Source organism: Dromiciops gliroides, chromosome 2 (assembly GCF_019393635.1).
Source record: "Dromiciops gliroides isolate mDroGli1 chromosome 2, mDroGli1.pri, whole genome shotgun sequence".
Classification (NCBI taxonomy): domain Eukaryota; kingdom Metazoa; phylum Chordata; class Mammalia; order Microbiotheria; family Microbiotheriidae; genus Dromiciops; species Dromiciops gliroides.
In genome coordinates, this window is record NC_057862.1 from 98,262,350 (window position 1) to 98,281,240 (window position 18,891).

An 18,891-nucleotide genomic window follows, 5' to 3' on the forward strand; every position below is an offset into this window, starting at 1 on the left:
GCACCCTGGGTGAGACAGGATTGGATGTTAGATTGTGAGCTCATCCACCCTAGGTGTACGTGGGGACAGTCCTTTTCAAGATTACTATAAAAACCTAGAGGATTGGGCATATCTTTGCAAGACTTCAATGTGTAATTGGGTTTTGCCCGTCCTCATGAGGATGTAATAAATCTGTCTCTGCTTGACTTGGTGGTCTCCTCGAGTTATTTGGGTAAACTGAGGCAGTTTGCTCCATACACTAGGATTGGTGATTGTGGGCAGCATAACTGTAAGTAATGTGATCTAAGATGGGATCACCTGTAGGGTGGCTGTGGTGTCGTGAAGATGGAAGTCATAGGAGTTGAGGAAGTTGAAGAACTATGAGACCATCGTGTTCAATGGAGCATATACCCAAGCACAAGGGACAGAGGGAGGTTAAGAGGAAGAGTTCTGAACTCTTTGGGAAAAGAGGCCTGTGGATGACTGTTCACCAGGATTTGGACTGGGTTATAGACTCAAATGAATTAAACTTCAAAAGGAGCAGCTATTTTTGAGCAATGTTAGTCTGAAAGTGTGGGTGAAGAATCAGGAGTCAGCCTGTCCATCCTAACTGCATGTATTGGGTATAGGGGTGCACATGAGGGAAGCCAGGAATACTTGGATAGAAGGGAAGGAGGGAGGGTCCTAACTCTGAACCAGCTCTCTTGATCTACCGTATCTTGCTCCAGGTTTTCCATCAACGGCTCTGCACTGGCTTCTACTCCACAGAACACCATCTCCCCCTCCTGGGTGGCTCCTTCCACCACTCCACTTTTCAGCTCCCTTGTGGATGTTACCTTCCCCAATGAAATAATAAGCTCCTTGAAGTCAGGGACTGTCTCTTTTTCTAATTTGCATCCCTAGTACTTGGCACAGTGCCCAGAACACAGCAGGTACTTAATAAATGTATACTAAATTGAATTGAACTTTCTGTGCATATGTGTATGTGTATACACACAAACATGCACAAATACTCCTTATATATAAATGAATATCTATTACACACACACACACACACACACACACTGTATATCTATGCATGCATACATACATACACCCAAGTACTATTCCAGGATTTATAGTACTCAAGTTATTGAAATATATAGTTGGCAACCATGTTTCTAAGATAAAGTGTTCCGATGATAGCCATAAATTGGCCTCCATTACTTGCCCTTCTCCTAAACTGGTACGACAGGCATTTTTGAAGTAGGTACCAAAAATCTAAATAGCAGAAGTAGATTCCCCCCAAACCCACTCCCAGTCTATTTCTTTTTTACCTTTTTTCTTTCTTTTTTTGGGGGGGGGCTGGGCAATGAGGATTAAGTGACTTGCCCAAGGTCACACAGCTAGTGTCAAGTGTCTGAGGCTGAATTTGAACTCAGGTCCTCCTGAATCCAGAACAGGTGCTTTATCCACTGTGCCACCTAGCTGCCCCTCCCAGCCTATTTCTTTCCTTCCTTCTTTCCTTCTTCCTTCCTTCCTTCCTTTCTTTTTTTGGTGAGGCAATTGGGATTAAGTGATTTGCCCAGGGTCACACAGCTAGTAAGTGTTAAGTGTCTGAGGTCAAATTTGAACTCAGGTCCTCCTGAATCCAGGGCTGGTACTCTATCCACTATGCCACCTAGCAGCCCCCCAGCCTATTTCTTATGGAGTTCTTCTGGATTAGAAGAAAAAGTACTGGATATGGAATAAGAAGAGCCTAAGGATGGAGTATGTGCCTGCCACCAGAGGACCAGGCTAGCTAAGCTCTGGGACGCTCATGGCTGGCTAGCCACAAGGGTGAAATAGGTACTGAATGTAAATGGACTGAGTGCAGCATAAAACATCTTTTTTTTTCATTCACCACCATTACTAAAGATCTTCTGCTTTGTGACAGAGGAGTTATGACCTGTCCCAGTGGAGAGGGTATACAAACCTACCAAATTAAAGCTCTCGGAAGAATGAAACCATCCCTTCTGGAGGCAGGATAGTACAGTGGTAAGAACCCCGGACTAGGAACTCTAACTCCTTGATCAGGAGACCAAGGTTCTAGTCTTGGCTTGGCCATCAACTAGCTGTGTAACTGACCTTGGGCAAAAGGCATCTCAACTCCCTTAGCCTCATTTTCCTCCCCTGTAAAACCAAGGGATTAGGGTTCAATAATTCCTTCCAGCTCTAACATTCTATAAAGCAATCTCTCCCTAGTCTTTCTGATCTAGGAGAATTTGCCCATTTCCTCAGTGTTGACGATCCCCTAACGCATCAGTTATAACTCTAGCAAGCAGTGGCTGGTCAGGGGTGAAGAGCCGGTCTACGGCAGGGGGGCTCCCTGGCTCATCCCAAGTCAGCCTTTTAGAACTGGAAATAAAAAAGCTAAGTCAATTAAGGCTCCCAGAACTGCTAAAATGTCTGCCAAATTGCCAGCTCATTAAGGATTTCTCTGTCTGGTTTAGGGCCGGGTCCCACAGGTCTCATGAAACTACAAGCCAAGCAAAGGCAGGTCTTTGAAATGGAAGAAAGCTTTGAAGGGAGGGGTTGTATGGAATTTCTTCAGCTGAATGAGGCTCTTGACCTAGTAGGAGGATCTATTTCTCCTCCTCCAGCACTGTCCTCTGTACTTAGGGAGGTCACTTCTACCCACTATCAGAAGAGCAGAGGTGAATTGTTTTTCCAGGATCCAGAGGGATGCGCATGGCTTCACCCTGATCTCTTGGCTCATCCCTCTTGTGACTCTGTGGCTGGGGCCAAAGGTGCAGTCTGTGGTCACAGAGTTAAAGACCCATAGACCTTTAGAGCTGGAAGGGACCTTGGAGATCACAGACTGGGAGGTGGGAGGAACCATTCAGGCCACCTAATTCCTCCCCCTCTTTATATCGACGGGAAAAGTGAGTCCCAAAGAGGGGAGGTTAAATGACTTGTCCAAAGTCACACAGGTAGGATCAGGATCAGGATTTGAATCTCTCAGCAGCAGAAGCAGGAGGACTTAAAATCAATCAGATTTTATGCTTGCCAATTCAGTGCTCATGGTTCTATAAATGCAACTAGGTGGTACAGTGAATTGAGTCCTAGGCCTAGAGTCAAGAAGACCTGAGTTCAAATCCAGCCTTGGACACTTCTAGTTGTGTGACCCTGGACAGTCATTTAACATCTGTCTGCCTTAGTTTCCTGGTGTGAGAATCAAATGTGATAATATTTGTGAACTGCTAATCATGGGTGCCTGACACATAGTAAGCATTATATGAACATTAGGTATTATTATTATTATAATATAAGAATTGACCTGAGCTTCAGTAATATCATGCTCTAACAAATGATACTCCCACGTCCCCCTTAAAAAAAACACCAAAAAACAAACAAAAAAAACCCCCTCTAACTCTAGATGCTATACCATGTCTTACTTCAGAGGAAACTCAAGTGTTTGGGGCCTTTTACTGCTTGTGTTTGTACAGAATTAATTGTTATTTGAGGTTTTTAAAAAAATTCTAGCCAAAATTTCCTTTCCCTTGATCCTACTGATCCTGCTCTGTTTTGAGGGAGGTTGCTGTTCTCCTTCCTTGCCCCAATATTGCAGCGAACCGCCTAGCTAACACTCCCCAATTAAAAATTGGTCCCTACATGTTCAAGCTTCTCCAGATGTCACACTCAAGACTTGCCTGATGACACCCAACAAGTTAAGAACCCTGGACTTGGAGTCAGGAAGCCCTGGGTTCATAACCTGCTTCAGAAATTTATTCTGTAACCCTGAGCCTCAGTCTCCTCACCTGTAAATCTGGGATAAAAACAGCAACCTTCTTCCCGGGGTTGTGGTAAGGACCGCATGAGATAATGTTTATGCAGCTTTTTGTGAAGGGTGATACGGCAGCTATTATATAATGAATGGTAATTACTCAGGTCTCCAGCTTTCTAGACCAACTAGCCCAAACTAGTTTCACTTACAGGCCTCACAGGGCAGTAAATTAATGAGACATCTCAGCCTGCTAAACATTTCCCTGTATCACCAGAGACCTGTGGCTGGCTCTTTCCTACCTGGCCTGATTCCCCAGGGCCATGTTCTGATCTCTTCTGCTGAAGGCTCTCCTGATGACTTGTTTGGGTTTTTTTTTTGTTGTTGTTGTTGTTCTTTAATTTTAATTTTCAACATTTGTTTAGATAAGATTTCCAATTTCAATTTTTTCTCCCTCCCTCCCTCCCCCCCTCCCCCCTCCCCTAGACAACAGGTAATCTGATATAGGTTTTATATATATATATATATATGTGTGTGTGTGTGTGTGTGTGTGTGTATACATACATACATATATATACATACATACATACATATATACACACACACATATATATATGTATGTATAATAACATTCAACATATTTCCGCATTAGATTATACGAGAAGAATCAGAGCAAAAAAGGAAAAACCTCAAAAAAGAAAAAGAACAGCACCAAAACCAAAAGAAATAGTATGGTCCAATCAGCATCCATAATCCACAGTTCCTTTTTTTTTTTTTTCTGGATTTGGAGAAGCCTTTTCCATCACGAGTCCTTTGGAACTTTCTTGTACCATTAGATGATGATGTATTTTTACGGAGAGCTATACTCCACAATTCCCTCTACCAGTGCACCCCATGCACACTGTTTCTTTCAGAATTTAATTCGAGGAACCACGCACTCCTGGTTCTGGCCCTAGGACCCAAAGAATATAGTGGACTCACCTGTAGAACGGGCAGAGGGATGAAAATACTGCATTGGTTTTCTTTGACCCTCTCCAGCACATAGAGTTCCCAGTGACCTCTCTGATGGTTTCGAGTGTCTTTCGTTCACAAAAGTGGGGCTTAATTCTGCAACCTGGGGTAAATACCCCCAAAACAGACACCAGGGATTTAACACTGCTTTCCCCTGCTTGTTGACACTAACTACAATGTATAGGTTCCACGCATCCTTACCAACCATTTGCTCACAGTTTGGGGAAAGGGGTCCTAAGGAAAGTCAAATGAAAGGTAAGGATCATGGCAGGAGGGGAGGGCAGGAGGCCCCGTAACCTTTGAGCTTTGAGTGGGGTTTCCCAACTTTTCTCAGTCTGAAAAACATATTTTTGAACTTGCTAAGATATATATCAGGGGGCATGCTACTACTCTTTCCAATCCAATTATTCTCCAATCCATCCCATCTACCAACCATGTCATACAGATACATAGACACACACATAACATATATGTGTCTACATGTATGTAGACATATACACACATGCACAGAAGCCTTTCTTCTCTTAGTCACCACTGCTTCACTGTTTCCATTCTCCTGCCCCATGGTTGAAAATTAGCAAAGGGGAGTAAGAAAACATTTCATATCAGATTTGCCATAATAACCCAGCTGAGAAACAGGAGCTAAGAAAATTGGTTTTGGGACCAAGAGAGACACATAAAGGAATAAGGAGGTAACAATCTCTACCCCTCCAAATCTGTCTCCTCGAAAAACCGGAAGGGAAGTGCTACTTTCTCATGGACAGGTAAAGAAGTCCCAGGTCTGGCACTAAAGTTATTGGGCCCAAAGATAAGCCTTTCAGAATAGTGCCACCATTAGCCTAGACTTCAAACCCCAAACCCTCTCCATCTTCAGGTTAGATAAATATACGAGGCAAGGCTACTTACTCATGGGCCTAGTACGGGGTAGCAGGAACAGAAGGTAAAATAAAAGAGCATCTTACAGACAAGTTGCCATCTTCTCATCCCTTCCTTTCACAATATTGTCCTGGGAACTCTGGACCCATTCTCTTTGAGGACCGCCTCTGCTCCCTGAAGCCTGAGGCTTTGTAAGCAAGCAGGAAGAGCTTTACCTGGAGCTGTGGCATTGCAGATGGCCGAGCTGGAGAGAGTGCTGTACAGGCCATTGGTGGCATCATCCACATGTTCTGCAAACATCATATGTTTATCCTTGGGTTCACTGGCCAAGGTGTGCAGCTCTGGCCACCTGCCCAACAGAGAGAAATGAAAGCTGCTGCTCTTGCTGTGGTCACAAGAGCAGATGGGGGCCTGCACCATCAAATGACAGATGGTCTCATTATGCCCATTTTGAGAGTACAGGTGAGCATGAGTTTTCTTATTGAGAATCTCATGTCGGGGCAGCTAGGTGGCACAGTGGATAGAGCACCGGCCCTGGAGTCAGGAGTACCTGAGTTCAAATCCGACCTCATAACATTGACACTTACTATCTGTGTGACCCTGGGCAAGTCACTTAACCCCAATTGCCTCACCAAAAAAAAAAAAAAAAAAGACAATCTCATGTCTTTGGATGGAGAGGTCCAGACTTTTGGACCAGGTGGATTTTCCTCTTGTATAATGGCTACCAGATGTCTCCTAGGAGAGCTAGAAGAAGATAAGCCTTTGGCATTGATAGCCATTTCCACTCAACTAGTGACAGGCAGAGTGCTATAGAAAACATTGTCCTGCATTTGGCATCAGAAGACCTGGATCCAAACTTGCCCTCAGACACTTACTAGCTTTGTGACCCACAGGGAAGTCATTTGACTTCTCTGGATCTGAGTTTCCTTATCTGTGAAGTGAGTGGGTTGGATCCCTTCCATTCCTATGCACCTATGAACTAGAATTTAATTCATCACCATCAATAATTATTCACTGAGTCCGTTTAAATTCAGGATACTGGCTAGGTTCTCTGAGAGAGAACTTAATAAAAAAATTGAAAAACAAAAACAAAATGTTGGCGTGGATAGAACACTGGACTTAGAGACTAGAAACCTGGATATAACCTCCCTGGCTTCCTTTAAGTCCCAACTAAAATCCCATCTTCTCCAGGAAGCCTTCCCTACTCCTTTTTTTGTTTGGTTTTTGGTTTTGGTCTTGCAGGGCAATGAGGGTTAAGGGACTTTCCTAAGGTCACACAGCTAGTTAGTGTCAAGTGTCTGAGGCCGGATTTGAACTCAGGTCTTCCTGAATCCAGGGCCAATGCTTTATCCATTGCACCACCTAGCTGCCCCCCCCACTCCTTCTTAATTCCAATGTCTTCCCATTGTTAATTATTTCATAATTATGCTGTAAATAGCTTGCTTTGTATTTATTCATTTGCAGGTAGTCTTCCTCATTAGATTATAAACTCCTTGAGGGCAGGGACTATCCTTTGCCTCTTTTTTGTATCTTCAGCTCTTAGCAGAGCCCCTATCACATAATAAGCGCTTAATAAATGCTCACTGAATGAATGAACTGAATTCTGACTCTCAATGAGTGATGTGACTGGAGACAAGAAACTCAGTATCTCTGAGCCTCATTTTCTTCATCCATTAAATGGAGATGGTATTTGTTCCAGCTACCACACAGGACAGTTATCATAACCCAGTGAGATACTTGAAGTGAAAACCTTCTGTAACCTAAAAGTGCCACATAAATGTGACTTGTTATTACAGTCTAGTTGGAGAGACAAGACACACAGAGAAAAAAAATAATTAGTAATACAAGGATGTCTGTGCTTAGGATCTAAAGCTAGAGAAATGCCAAGGTGGGTGAGTGCCAACACTGTCGAATGAATAGGAGAAGATACTGGAGATTGCACACACCTATGGCTATAGAATCCACACACCAGCCAGTTTTCTCTGTCTTTTGCTGCTGCTGCTGTAACAAGATGCCTCTTCCTGAGCATTTCTTACCTTGGGAACCTGACTCCCACCGCAAACACCACGACTCCTCTTTCCTTAAGCTGCTTGGCGGGAAGGGCAATGTTCCCTTGGGACTTCCCATCAGTGACAATGATGAGGATCCGAGGAACAGAAGAGTTCCTTCCCCCAGGGAAACCTTTGTGGAGAAAGTATTTCAGAGCAAGACCCATTTCAGTACGCCCTCCTCTGAAAGCACAAAAGAAAAAAATGCTCATGATTGTCAGACTGACAGTTATCACTTCTACTAGCAACATCACACTTGCTCCCAACACCTTAATCCCCATCCTGACTGCTCCCTACCCCCACCTCAGTTTGGTGCTTCTAATCTGTTCTGGTCTAAGAAACCATATGAACAAAGGTGTTAAGAATTGAATTAATAAGGCTTTTAGTGAGGTTCTCGGAAGCAAATACTTTTGTTTAGTGCAGATTTTGTGTCAGCTCTTTCAGTAGCTTTGCAAGCTTTTTCTGCTTGCTGCTGAGCTTAAGTCTGTGTTCTAACTACCAACATACTATGAGTTTGAGTCCGTTCTTCCCATTGACACTGAATGTATTTGTGGGAGACTATGCCCCAGGTTTATGTGGGAAATGCTTTGTAGCTACTATTTATATCCTGCCATCTTAGTAAAGGCCTTTTCTAAAAGATAACTTCAGTCTCCTAGCTGATTGTTTGTTTGTTTTTGTTTTGTTTTTTTGCAGGGCAATGGGGAGTTAAATGACTTGATCAGGGTCACACAGCTAATAAGTGTCAAGTGTCTGAGGCCGGATTTGAACTCAGGTACTCCTGAATCCAGGGCCAGCGCTTTAACCACTTCGCCATCTAGCTGCCCCTCCTAGCTGATTGTTAAGGGAAGCAGATCAATGTAATACAGACTTACAGGGTTAGAATCTGGGAGTTACAGATACATTTTGGGGATCCAACATACAAGGACATAAGCAAGTTGGAGAGCATGCCACAGTGAGAATTACACTTTTACAGCAAGAATATAAATATGGATCTAATTTCTTTCTTTTAGTAGCATACCAAACAACCAGTTGTTGTACTAAGATTTCAATTTGGAGAGTCAGCAGTTATATGATACATGGGTTCTTAAAACTCTGCACTTCTTTAAAAAACGAAACTCCCTTCTTCCTCTTTTCTGCCACTCAGCTACTACTGCTTTAGAAGTACAAGTATACTTTTTATCTATTTCCTAGGTTGTCATGATCAAATAATCCATCACCCAGTAGCCAAGCCCTGAATGATGAGCCACTCTATCCTTAACCGAGCGAGCTTTCAGTTAAGAGACTTGATCAGGTGCAAGGACTATATTCAAAGTGTTTCCATTTTGGTACAAACTGCAAGGCATTGGTATAGATGTAGGGAATAATGCTATTTTTTTCTGCACTTAGCAAAGGGCATGACTGTGGAAAGCAGTGAGGTGTTGGGGAAAGCTAGGTGGTGCAGTGGATAAAGCACTGCCCCTGGATTCAGGAGGACCTGAGTTCAAATCTGGCCTCAGACACTTGACATTTACTAGCTGTGTGATCCTGGGCAAGTCACCTAACCCTCATTGCCCCACAAAAAAAGGAAAGCAATGAGGTGTAGTACAAAATTACAGGGCTTAAACTTGAAAGACCTAGATTTGAATCTCGTCTCTGACACTAGCAACATGAAGTAGTTTGGTTTCCTCATCTGTAAAGTGGATATAATATTTGACCTCCCTATTCATAGAGTTATGGTGGAAGAAATGATTTGCAAACCTTAAGGTACCATAGAAACGAACAACTGTTTTGTAAAAAACAGTAATTCGTTTTTATGGTACCTCAAATATTTGCCATAAGCTCCCACTCAAACACACTAACCAATCTTGTCACAAACTGCTTATTCTAAGTACTCTATAAGGCCATCTTTGAGTATATAGGATGGTCTCATGGTGGAAGCTGTTCTCAACAAGCCTTATGTTGTTGGAAAGATAATTTCCACAAGCTCTGGATTATGGAATAGCAATCTGTTGTCTAATGTGTAAGTTATTCTTTAGCTTTCTTCTAAAAGAAGAAAGTTCCAAAAAAAAAAAAACCCTTAGCCCTAAGAGCTAAGAACTTGCTAATGTTACCATTTGTAACATAGGGTGCTATACATATGTCCTGGCTATGACTGGACTTCCCAGTGACCTCTATCAAAGTAGTTAAGACCAATCCATCGTTTCTAGTGAAAGCATTCATCACCCTGTTTGCCTGTCTGTGACTTCCCATCCCACAACCTCAATCACTGGAGTTAAAAATAAAAAGTACTCACTATCTATAGTTCTTTGTTCTCTTATTTTTCATAACTCATTTTCCATTACAATTGGGCTTTTAAAAATTCTTTCTGATTGAACACCTGCCAAAGGATGTCTTTTATCTGATCTCCCTGATGGATTCTAGTCTCCTTCTCTATATCCGCTCTCTTGTGGCTAGGGTACAATTTCAGGGATCTGAAAGTCAAGTAAGCAGACTTCCCAGCCCCTTTGATCCAAATGGAGGAGGAGGGCTTTCCACTTGGGTTCCATTATCCAGCTCGTCTCCCCACACCAACATCTACTTCCCCATCCAGAGGTGACATGAAGCCATAAGGATGCTGCAGGTTGACCAGGGCCAAACCTGGAAGGGTGGCGTGGCCAAAGAGATCTGGATACAGAGGAGCCTCAAAGGCGGTTCCCCGGGTTTACAGATGCAGACTTCACCTTGTACCAGATCAATGCCATCATGAGGTACCTGGGCCACATGCTCAGACCATACAGAAAGGACACTTGAGAACCTACTGTGGCAAGTGATGGGACAGATGGAGCACTTCTCCGCTCTCCTCATAGAATTATGAAGTGGGGAAGGAGCAACACAGTAAGGTATTCCCCAGCCAGCTGAAGGCCTTTGGGACCCTACAGGCCCAGAACCAGGGAGACAAAGCCTTCATCATGGGGAAACAAATCTCTTTTACTAATGACAACTTGTGGGTCTTCCTGCTGACTCACCAAACCCTAGAGCCCAGCTGCCTGCTGCTGATTCTCTGCCTACAGAAGCCAGCTCTCTTTCTGGCAAAAGCTCAAAGCCTTCCTGGCCTTACCCCAGAACACTGATCTTCCCATCAGTGACAATGGTAAACAATGAGGAGCTTGCTCCTGGTTCTTCGAAGACCACAAAGTCTTTGAAATGTGTATGAGGTAATATAGGGTAGGGATGTCAACCTTAAATAGAAAGAGGGCCCCCTAAACCACATGTAAGGATCCCTGAAGCTTCATATTGTAGATGTATATATACAGATATATATTGTGTTTGTATGATATCATTAATACCCCAGTACATTAAAATTAGATAGGAACTACATTTTCATCCAGTTCTGGTAGCACTCAGGAGCATTATGGACCGCATGCCATCTGTGGGCCATGCATTTGACACCTCTGACACGGGGGAATGAGTGTTAGACTTCAAATCAGGACAACCTGGATTTGAATCCTGCCTCAGGCAATTACTGTGCGACCTTGGGCAAGTCATTTAATCACTCTCAGACTCAACTTCTTCCTCTGAAAAATGGGCATAGTAATAGCAACAGCCCTTAATTCAAAGGTTGTCATGAGGCACAATATATAAAGTACTTCCCAGCCCTTGTGATATAATGTGATATAAAAGCCAGTTTTTGTGATTTGGGTTATTAAACTGGTTGTACAGTCATTTCTGGTCATTATTACACACACACACACACACACACACTCTTATTTTGATCCACTTGGCTTCCTTTCTAACTCTATGCATTTTATTTAATGCCTTAAATACCTTACTCTGAATAGGGCTCCACCAGATTGACAAAGGGGTCCATGACCCCACAAAGGTAAAGAATGACTTACTTAGGGATGCAACCCACCTTTTCAAAGGGTAATTCTCTAGGTCTTGGAAGAGAAGTTTCCTCTTCTAAGGACCTGAATATAGGCACTCACAGATTCTCAGAGTGGGCATGGAACAGCAGCCGACAGAGTACTGGGCTGGGCATGGAGAAAACCTTGGTACAAATCCCACTTCCAATATTTACTAGCCATGTGAAAATGGCCAAGTCCTTTCTGAGGCTCACATAACTAACTCATGTAAAGCTCTTTGCAAACTTCAAGAATAACATAAATATCCATTATTATTAGTTTAATTGAACTATGGGAGACTAAAAGATTCCTACATAGAAACACTGACCTCATTAGCTTTGGGAGACTCATATCTTTGGGGTACAACTGCTTACAAGGCCCTTCCTGACTGGGCTTGAATGGAAACAATTGAGACCACCATTTAAAAGCCCACTTTACATCAAAGGGACTCATAGTACCAAGGTTTTCTCTAGACCCCCAGATTTCTTTTTCCCTGGGAGAAAGATAAACTACTGTTTTCTGGTTCCCTCCCCTCTGCTCCCCTCCCTGCGAATTATTTGATCCACTCCAACATTTAAACTTTTCATCTCTAAGAGGGATAAATAACCAGTGCAGAGGTCATCATTTTGTCAACATTCTTTTATCCTGATTCATAACATTTCATCGCAATGCTAAGCTCCAGACTTTTGGCACAACCTCCTTTTCAGTGTCCCCCAGGACCCAAACAGTGGTCAAGAAATCACTATTGCCTTCAATAATGAGATGGTGACCCTATAAAGCCTGTTCTGGCCCCACCCCTTACCTCCAACAGAGGATAGAGACCACAAACAGACTGGTTTAAACATTTTTTAAATATTTCTGCTTTTTGCAGAAAAGGGTCCCTACTATGACTAGTGAATTTGCACCACTAGTGAATTCCTGTCTGAGGCCAGATTTGAACTCAGAAGGATGAGCCTTCTTGACTCCAGGCCCAGCACCATGCCACCTAACTGCCCCAGAGTCAGGAGGACCTGGGGTCAAATCAGGCCTCAGACACTTACCAGTTGTGTGACCCTGGGCAAGTCACTTAACCCTGTTTGCCTTAACTTCCTCATCTATAAAATGAGCTGGAGAAGAAATGGCAAACCACTCCAGTATCTCTGCCAAGAAAACCCCCAATGGGGTCATGAAGAGTTGGACGTGTCTGAAACTGAAACAACTCAACAGCATGGGACAATGCAGAACTGTCAGCTAAGCTGCCTGCCTCCAAAATTCCTGAGGTTTGGGAAATATTTAACAAGATAAATAAAAATACAAGAAAACATAGATCATGTCATTTGTAGTTTTCTAAGTGAGGATGTGGCTGGGCAGGGATCTGTTTCTATTTGAGTTTGACACCAATGGTGCTCTAGTCCCTAGCTTCTTAAACTGTGGGTCTCAGCCCCATATGGGGTCCCACAACTGAATGTGAGGGTCGCAAAAAATTTGGCAACAGTTAAAGGTTATGTGTACTTATTTTATATACCTATAAACCCAGGGTCGTATAAAGATTTCTCAGGCAAAAAGGGGTCATGCGTGGCAGAAGTTTAAGAAGCCCTGGTATAGTAGAAGGAGAGCTGGCTTCAGAGTCAGAAAGACCCGTGTTCAAGTTCCTCCTCTGATGACTTAACCTTCCATTGCTCCAGCCGACTCTCTCAGCTTATAAAATCACAAAGCAGCTGTCCACCCACACTGGTAGAGGGGGTATCCTTTTCGGCCACAAGTAAGCTCCAAAAAGACAAAAACCTGAGTTATTCCCAAAACGGCCTATTAAGAGACTAATCTCAATTCTTTTCAACTGGGATTGGCCTGGGAATTAGGAGACCTGCTTCAGGTCTCTGCTCTGCTACCAACTACCTGTGTGACTTCAGACAAGTCACTCAACCTTTTGGGCCTCAGTTTCCTCAAATGCTGAGCTACCCCCTGAGTAACTGTGAAGGAAGGAGATAAGGGTAGTGAGCCATGACCTCTTCTTAGCTCTCTGATCACTGCCGCCGATTTTAGACATTCCCTAATTGTCCTGCTCATTCTGAAATCCTGTCGGGAATTTGAAGTGAAGCTCAGTGGCCTACAGTATACAGACTCCGTCCTCTTTTTTTTTCCTCTTTCTTAAAATTGGTACATTTGTCCTTTTCCAATCCAAGGGAGAGGAGATGGGGAAGGAACAGGAGAAATATCGACCGTGTGTCAGACACTGTACTAAGTACTTTTTTTTTTAAACAAATATTAACTCATTTGATCCTCACAATACCTCACAGGTCCCCTATTTTATAGCTGAGGAAACTGAGGTAAACAGAAGTTAAGTGACTTGTCCTGTGTAACATAGCTAATAAGTGTCTGAGGTCAAATTTGAACTCAGGTCTCCCTGACTCTATATCCAGTGCTCTGTGCACTGTGGCACCACTTAGCTACATATGATATGTGTGTATGCACATGTCCATGTATTTATATATACACATGTATACATGCATAACATACATATATATGTATGTATTTAATGGCAGCTCCTACCCACCCTTAGTCCCCAAAGCTACAACTTTGTAAAGCACGTGCCAGGATGGGACAAGAGAAGGGACAGAATCCTCAGAGAGGAGCCATCTTAGAAGTTGTCAACATCAAAAACCTGGAGTCGTCGAATCATACTTACTTGAAAATGGTTTTCTTGATTTTTTCTTTTACTTCCTCTCGAGTGAAAAGTGAATCCAAAGGGAATTCCAGTTGAGGAACTGAGCTGAATTGTAATACACCCACTCTGACCTGCAAGGAAAACATTGAACCTGTGTTGATGAGATGTTAATTTCTACCTAATCCCAACTCAGCAACAGTCAAATTCATCCCAAAGGCTTTTTGTTTTAATTTTTTAACACATGCCCCAAAAGGAGGCACAACATTGAGAAGAAAATGAATGGAAAAAGTTGTGTCTGTAGTGGGTTTTCACCAATGGGGTTTTTCCCCAAACCCTTTTTCTATGTATCTAATATCTGCCCCCAGAGAAGAGGCAGATAGATATTCCTTCACACCATTTGTTAGGCTGTGGAGACGGAGAAGCTACGCCTGTTTTCAATAGCATGTCTTCACTTGATAATCACCCACTTATTCCAGTCTTCTTCTTTGATAGTCAGCCACACTGCATACCATGGGCCACCTTGGGAGCTAGGGAAACATGAACAGTTCCCAAGTCCGGAGTTCTCAGGCTGAGGACCCATTAAAAGTGAAGAACGAAACAAAGACATGGAAGGATCTAGGGACTAATTTGAAAAATGTCAAGGTGTCTATGGCACAGGGACCCCCAAATAAACTTCAGCATCTTCAGGAAAAGGGAAGACATTATATACTAAGGCACACAGAACTGCTGTGTACTGAGTTGTAGGAAAGCAATCTTGAGTAAAACCAATCACTGGGTCCTGGAAACAGAAAATACGTTTTAGATAAGGTACGCTGTAAACATGTAAGCTTTTCCCCCTCTGTGACTCAAGCCCTTTATCCAATCCTTTGTTAGTCAGAATCTCAGGAGAACCAATGTTCCCAGACAACATTCTAGTTACCTTCCCCTTCAGCGATCCCCAACTGACACTAGGATCTGAAATAGGAAAAATTATTCACAAATAAACAATCACATTTTCCATTTCCCACTTAGTTCATCTGCTCTAGTATCTAATACCAAGAGTTCTGAGATACCTAATCAAAGTATTTCACCCAACTAATCATACTGTACTACTCTGCATTAATTCAGCACATCTGCTTTCCTTTCTAAATCAAGTGAGTTCAGAGAAATAAGCATCAGGTATTTTGAGTAACAAGACAATTAAGCCACTAGAGGAGAGAGAGAGAAAAAGGCTGTCCCTGGAAGACAGAACATTAGATTAAGAGTCAAGGCCCAGGAAGAAGTAGCTCTGGATCATGTTGGGGCAAGAGATGAGATCCTTTGAGACAAATAGCTATTCTTGTTTACAGGGTTAAGCAGGAAGGAGGAGGCTTCCAAATAAGTGCAGGATGGCTTAAGTCAGCAGTTCAAAAGTTAAGGTATTTGACATAATTGGTGGTTTGGAAGAAAAAACAGTTATCATCCCCTCTTCCTCAGTTCACTGAGTGTAAAGGAGGAAGGGTAGCCTAGTTTTTTAAACGATGGTGTAATTATCATATTATATACAGGAAGTTAACTTCTGTGCTTTAAAAGCCTAGAGGAAGACTTCAAATGCCATAAATCCACCTCCTACAAGATGGCAACATTAAAATGGTTTAGTTTCTGTTTATTTAAAAGTTTCTTCCCTAAAAGCAAAGGTATGAAGAGCAAAGTAAGTTACAAATCATCAGCTCATCCTTGCAGGTAACAACAGGAAGACAAAGATCTGAAAAATGTGTGGATGACAAAGATAAACCCTAAAGTACAAATAGTAATGAGGGGAAAGGAGGAAAAGATAAATGTATTAGGTGGTCCTTAACACTCAGGGGCTCCCATTCAATTGGATGTTTACAACTGCATAGGGTCTCAGAATAAAAAAGGACCTTTAAAAAAAAAGTCATCTCATCCAAACTTCTAACCCATGCAAGGATCTCTTTTACAACATAGCTGACGGGTGATTTTTCCGCTTTTATTTGAATGCTTCGATTGACTAGAAACACCCTAGCTCATCCTTGTAGGACAGCTCTATTTGTTAGAAAGATGTTTACATGAAGCCCAATTCTGCCTCCTGGGGGTCAAGTTTTGTCCCTGGAGCAACATGTTTCCTCCTTCTATTATATGATCACTCTTTATATAACTGAAGATAGCTGTTCTATCCATCTCCAAGTCTTTTCCCCATTTCAATCATTCCTCAGATAACACGGTTTCAAGTTCCCACACCATCCTGATCACCCTTTTCTGGACACTTCCTAGTTTGACAACATCTCTCTTAAAATGTGGAGCTTAGAATGGAGACATTCCAAATGTCATTTGGCACCTTCTATCTCAAATATTAAACTTTCTTTTGCTGGTGACATGGGGAATAAAACTTGAAAAAATGTCGCCCTTACTTGCCTGACTGGTCGGCTCTAAATGGTGTCTGTCAGATGGGAAAGGCTCTGAGGATGTCTGAGGATGCCTGAAGATGGTTGTTTATAGCAGCATCAAATGTGAATGTTCTCACCCTGGCACTACTCTAATCTAAGCAATAGGTGAACCATGTGTCATGTCATGGTGTCATTGCTTCACTCCAAAATGAGGAGGAGACACAAACTGAAATCTGTTCTCCATAGCCACGGAGCTGGGAAACGGCTTTATTCTACAACTTTACATCCAAGCAACATGTCAACAACATTCTAATCATCTCTCTTATGGAGACTTGGACTACAAGTCAGAAGACCTGGGTCCAACAACAATCTTAGGGTCCCCAGACCTAAGATTCTCTGTTTACAGAAAGAAGATGGGAAGAGTATACTCTGGGGTCTCTGCCAATTCTGAACTCTACAATTTCCATGACTTATCTGATATCTGCCTGCCAAAGTACTTCCCTATATGTGTTTACATTAAATTATAGAAAACAAACCAGCACTAAATAAGCAGAATAAGACACATGTTTTTAGACATGGTCGATATAGGAATTTGTTTTGCTTGACCATGGATATTTGTTACAGGGGTTTTGTTTTTCTTTTCTTTTTTTCCAGTGTGTTTTTTGAGGGGAAAGGGGCAGGTAAAGGAAAGGAAGAGAGAAAATAAATGCCTATTAATTAATTTTTTTAAAAAGTAGCTTAGCATGGTGATATGGCCAAAAGTTCTTAATCTACATCTAACATACCTATTCCCTTCCTGGGCTGGTCCTAGGTCCAGCTCAGCCAATGTTGCTTAGCCTACAGGTACTGCTGTGTTGGTAAAGGTATTGAATTCTATGCTAGGTCAAACTCTCCAATGTAAGATGATCATTCTCCCGTAATGACACCCCAAAGCAGCAAAAAGTTTGCCCTAATTAAAAGCCTGTTGGTTTCTCTGATATTAACCTAGGAATGTCCGCTTAGAATCCTGCTTTCCTACTCATCCTATATGGTACTCTGATCTCTAATTTAAGAAAATTTTGGTTTTCCCAATGAAATTGCCAATTTTTTAGAAGTAAGATCCAAGGAAATCACATATTGCTCACAAAGTGGAGGCACTACCTGTGTAGAAAGATGCTAATTTCACCAGGTTTGGTAAGGGGAGAGTGTCTATAAATTTGGAAAGGGTTAGTTAAGTTTCATGGGGGTTTTAGAAAGATGAATGAGATTGGTACTCACTCTATCTGGACTGATGGCTAAGGCATCACACAATTTGATGGCAAAGTGCTTAGACCTTTCAAAGCTTCCTTTCCCGATGCTATGAGAGCCATCCAAGGCAAAAAGGACATCCAGGGCAGCAGAACACTGCATCACTAGGAAAGAGAAGAACCTAGGTGTCAGTTTGGATTCATCATAGACCAAATCATTGCAAGTGATTCCCTCTCAAAAATACCAGCTGATACTGTGAACATCACCTTAGCAATATTCTCTTGGGGAGCAGTATTAGGACTTGGGTCTACACTTTGCAACCACTTGCGGAACCATACTGTACACTGTGCTGACAGAACAAAAGATCTGTAAATGTCCATAGAAAGTAAGTACAGTGGCAGCTAGGTGACACAGTGGATAAAGCACCGGTCCTGGATTCAGGAGGACCTGAGTTCAAATCTGACCTCAGACACTTGACACTTACTAGCTGTGTGACCCTGACCCTGAGCAAGTCGCTTAACCCTCATTGCTCACAAAAAAAAAAAAAAAAGTAAGTATGGTGCCTGAACAGAGGGAAACCTGGACTTAAGGAGTCAGAAGACCTGGTTTCAGATGCTGGCTCTGCCTTGTTACCTGGACAAGTCATGTAAACCCTTTGAATCTGTTTCCTCATCTCTTAGCTGGAGATAATTATACTCCATATTTCACAGGAGAAAAACATTTTGTAAACTGTTAAGATGCTATATAAATGTGAATTGTTATTATTCCCAGGGATATGAAAGTGAAGGTTACCCAGCAGAAGAGAGTGGCACCAATAGCTTGGTGACCCAAATAAATAAAATGTAATATGGCTGAGGATCATGAGCAAAGAGTAATGTCCATTAGTCTTGGTCAGTGTGATAACTTAGCAACACAAAGGGACAAATGGGGACAGGGATTTGGTTGTTGTAGAACAGGGTCATGTAAATAAAGTATGTGTAGGGATAGGGATTAGATCTATGATTTCACTGGTGTAAGGAACTCTCAAGTAAAGAACTTCTCTCTAACAGTACAAGCTGGTACCTTCTATGTTATCTAAGGCCTTGAGGAATTTTCTAGAGCACTGAGTGATTAAGTGACCTGTCCAGAGTCACAAAGCCTC

At 42.4% G+C, this 18,891-nt stretch overlaps 1 protein-coding gene across 1 annotated transcript in view; it reads right to left on the reverse strand.

Annotated features, from left to right (window-relative positions):
* Positions 1 to 18,891, reverse strand: part of VWA2 (von Willebrand factor A domain containing 2) — a 41,033-nt gene that overhangs the window by 14,207 nt on the left and 7,935 nt on the right. Inside the window, exons 3-7 of the mRNA XM_043989222.1 lie at positions 17,781 to 17,914; positions 14,182 to 14,291; positions 7,645 to 7,839; positions 5,824 to 5,957; positions 4,703 to 4,835 (exon numbers count right to left, since the gene is read on the reverse strand). Coding sequence (XP_043845157.1) covers positions 4,703 to 4,835; positions 5,824 to 5,957; positions 7,645 to 7,839; positions 14,182 to 14,291; positions 17,781 to 17,914 — 706 coding nt within the window. The remainder of the gene's footprint in view (positions 1 to 4,702; positions 4,836 to 5,823; positions 5,958 to 7,644; positions 7,840 to 14,181; positions 14,292 to 17,780; positions 17,915 to 18,891) is intronic.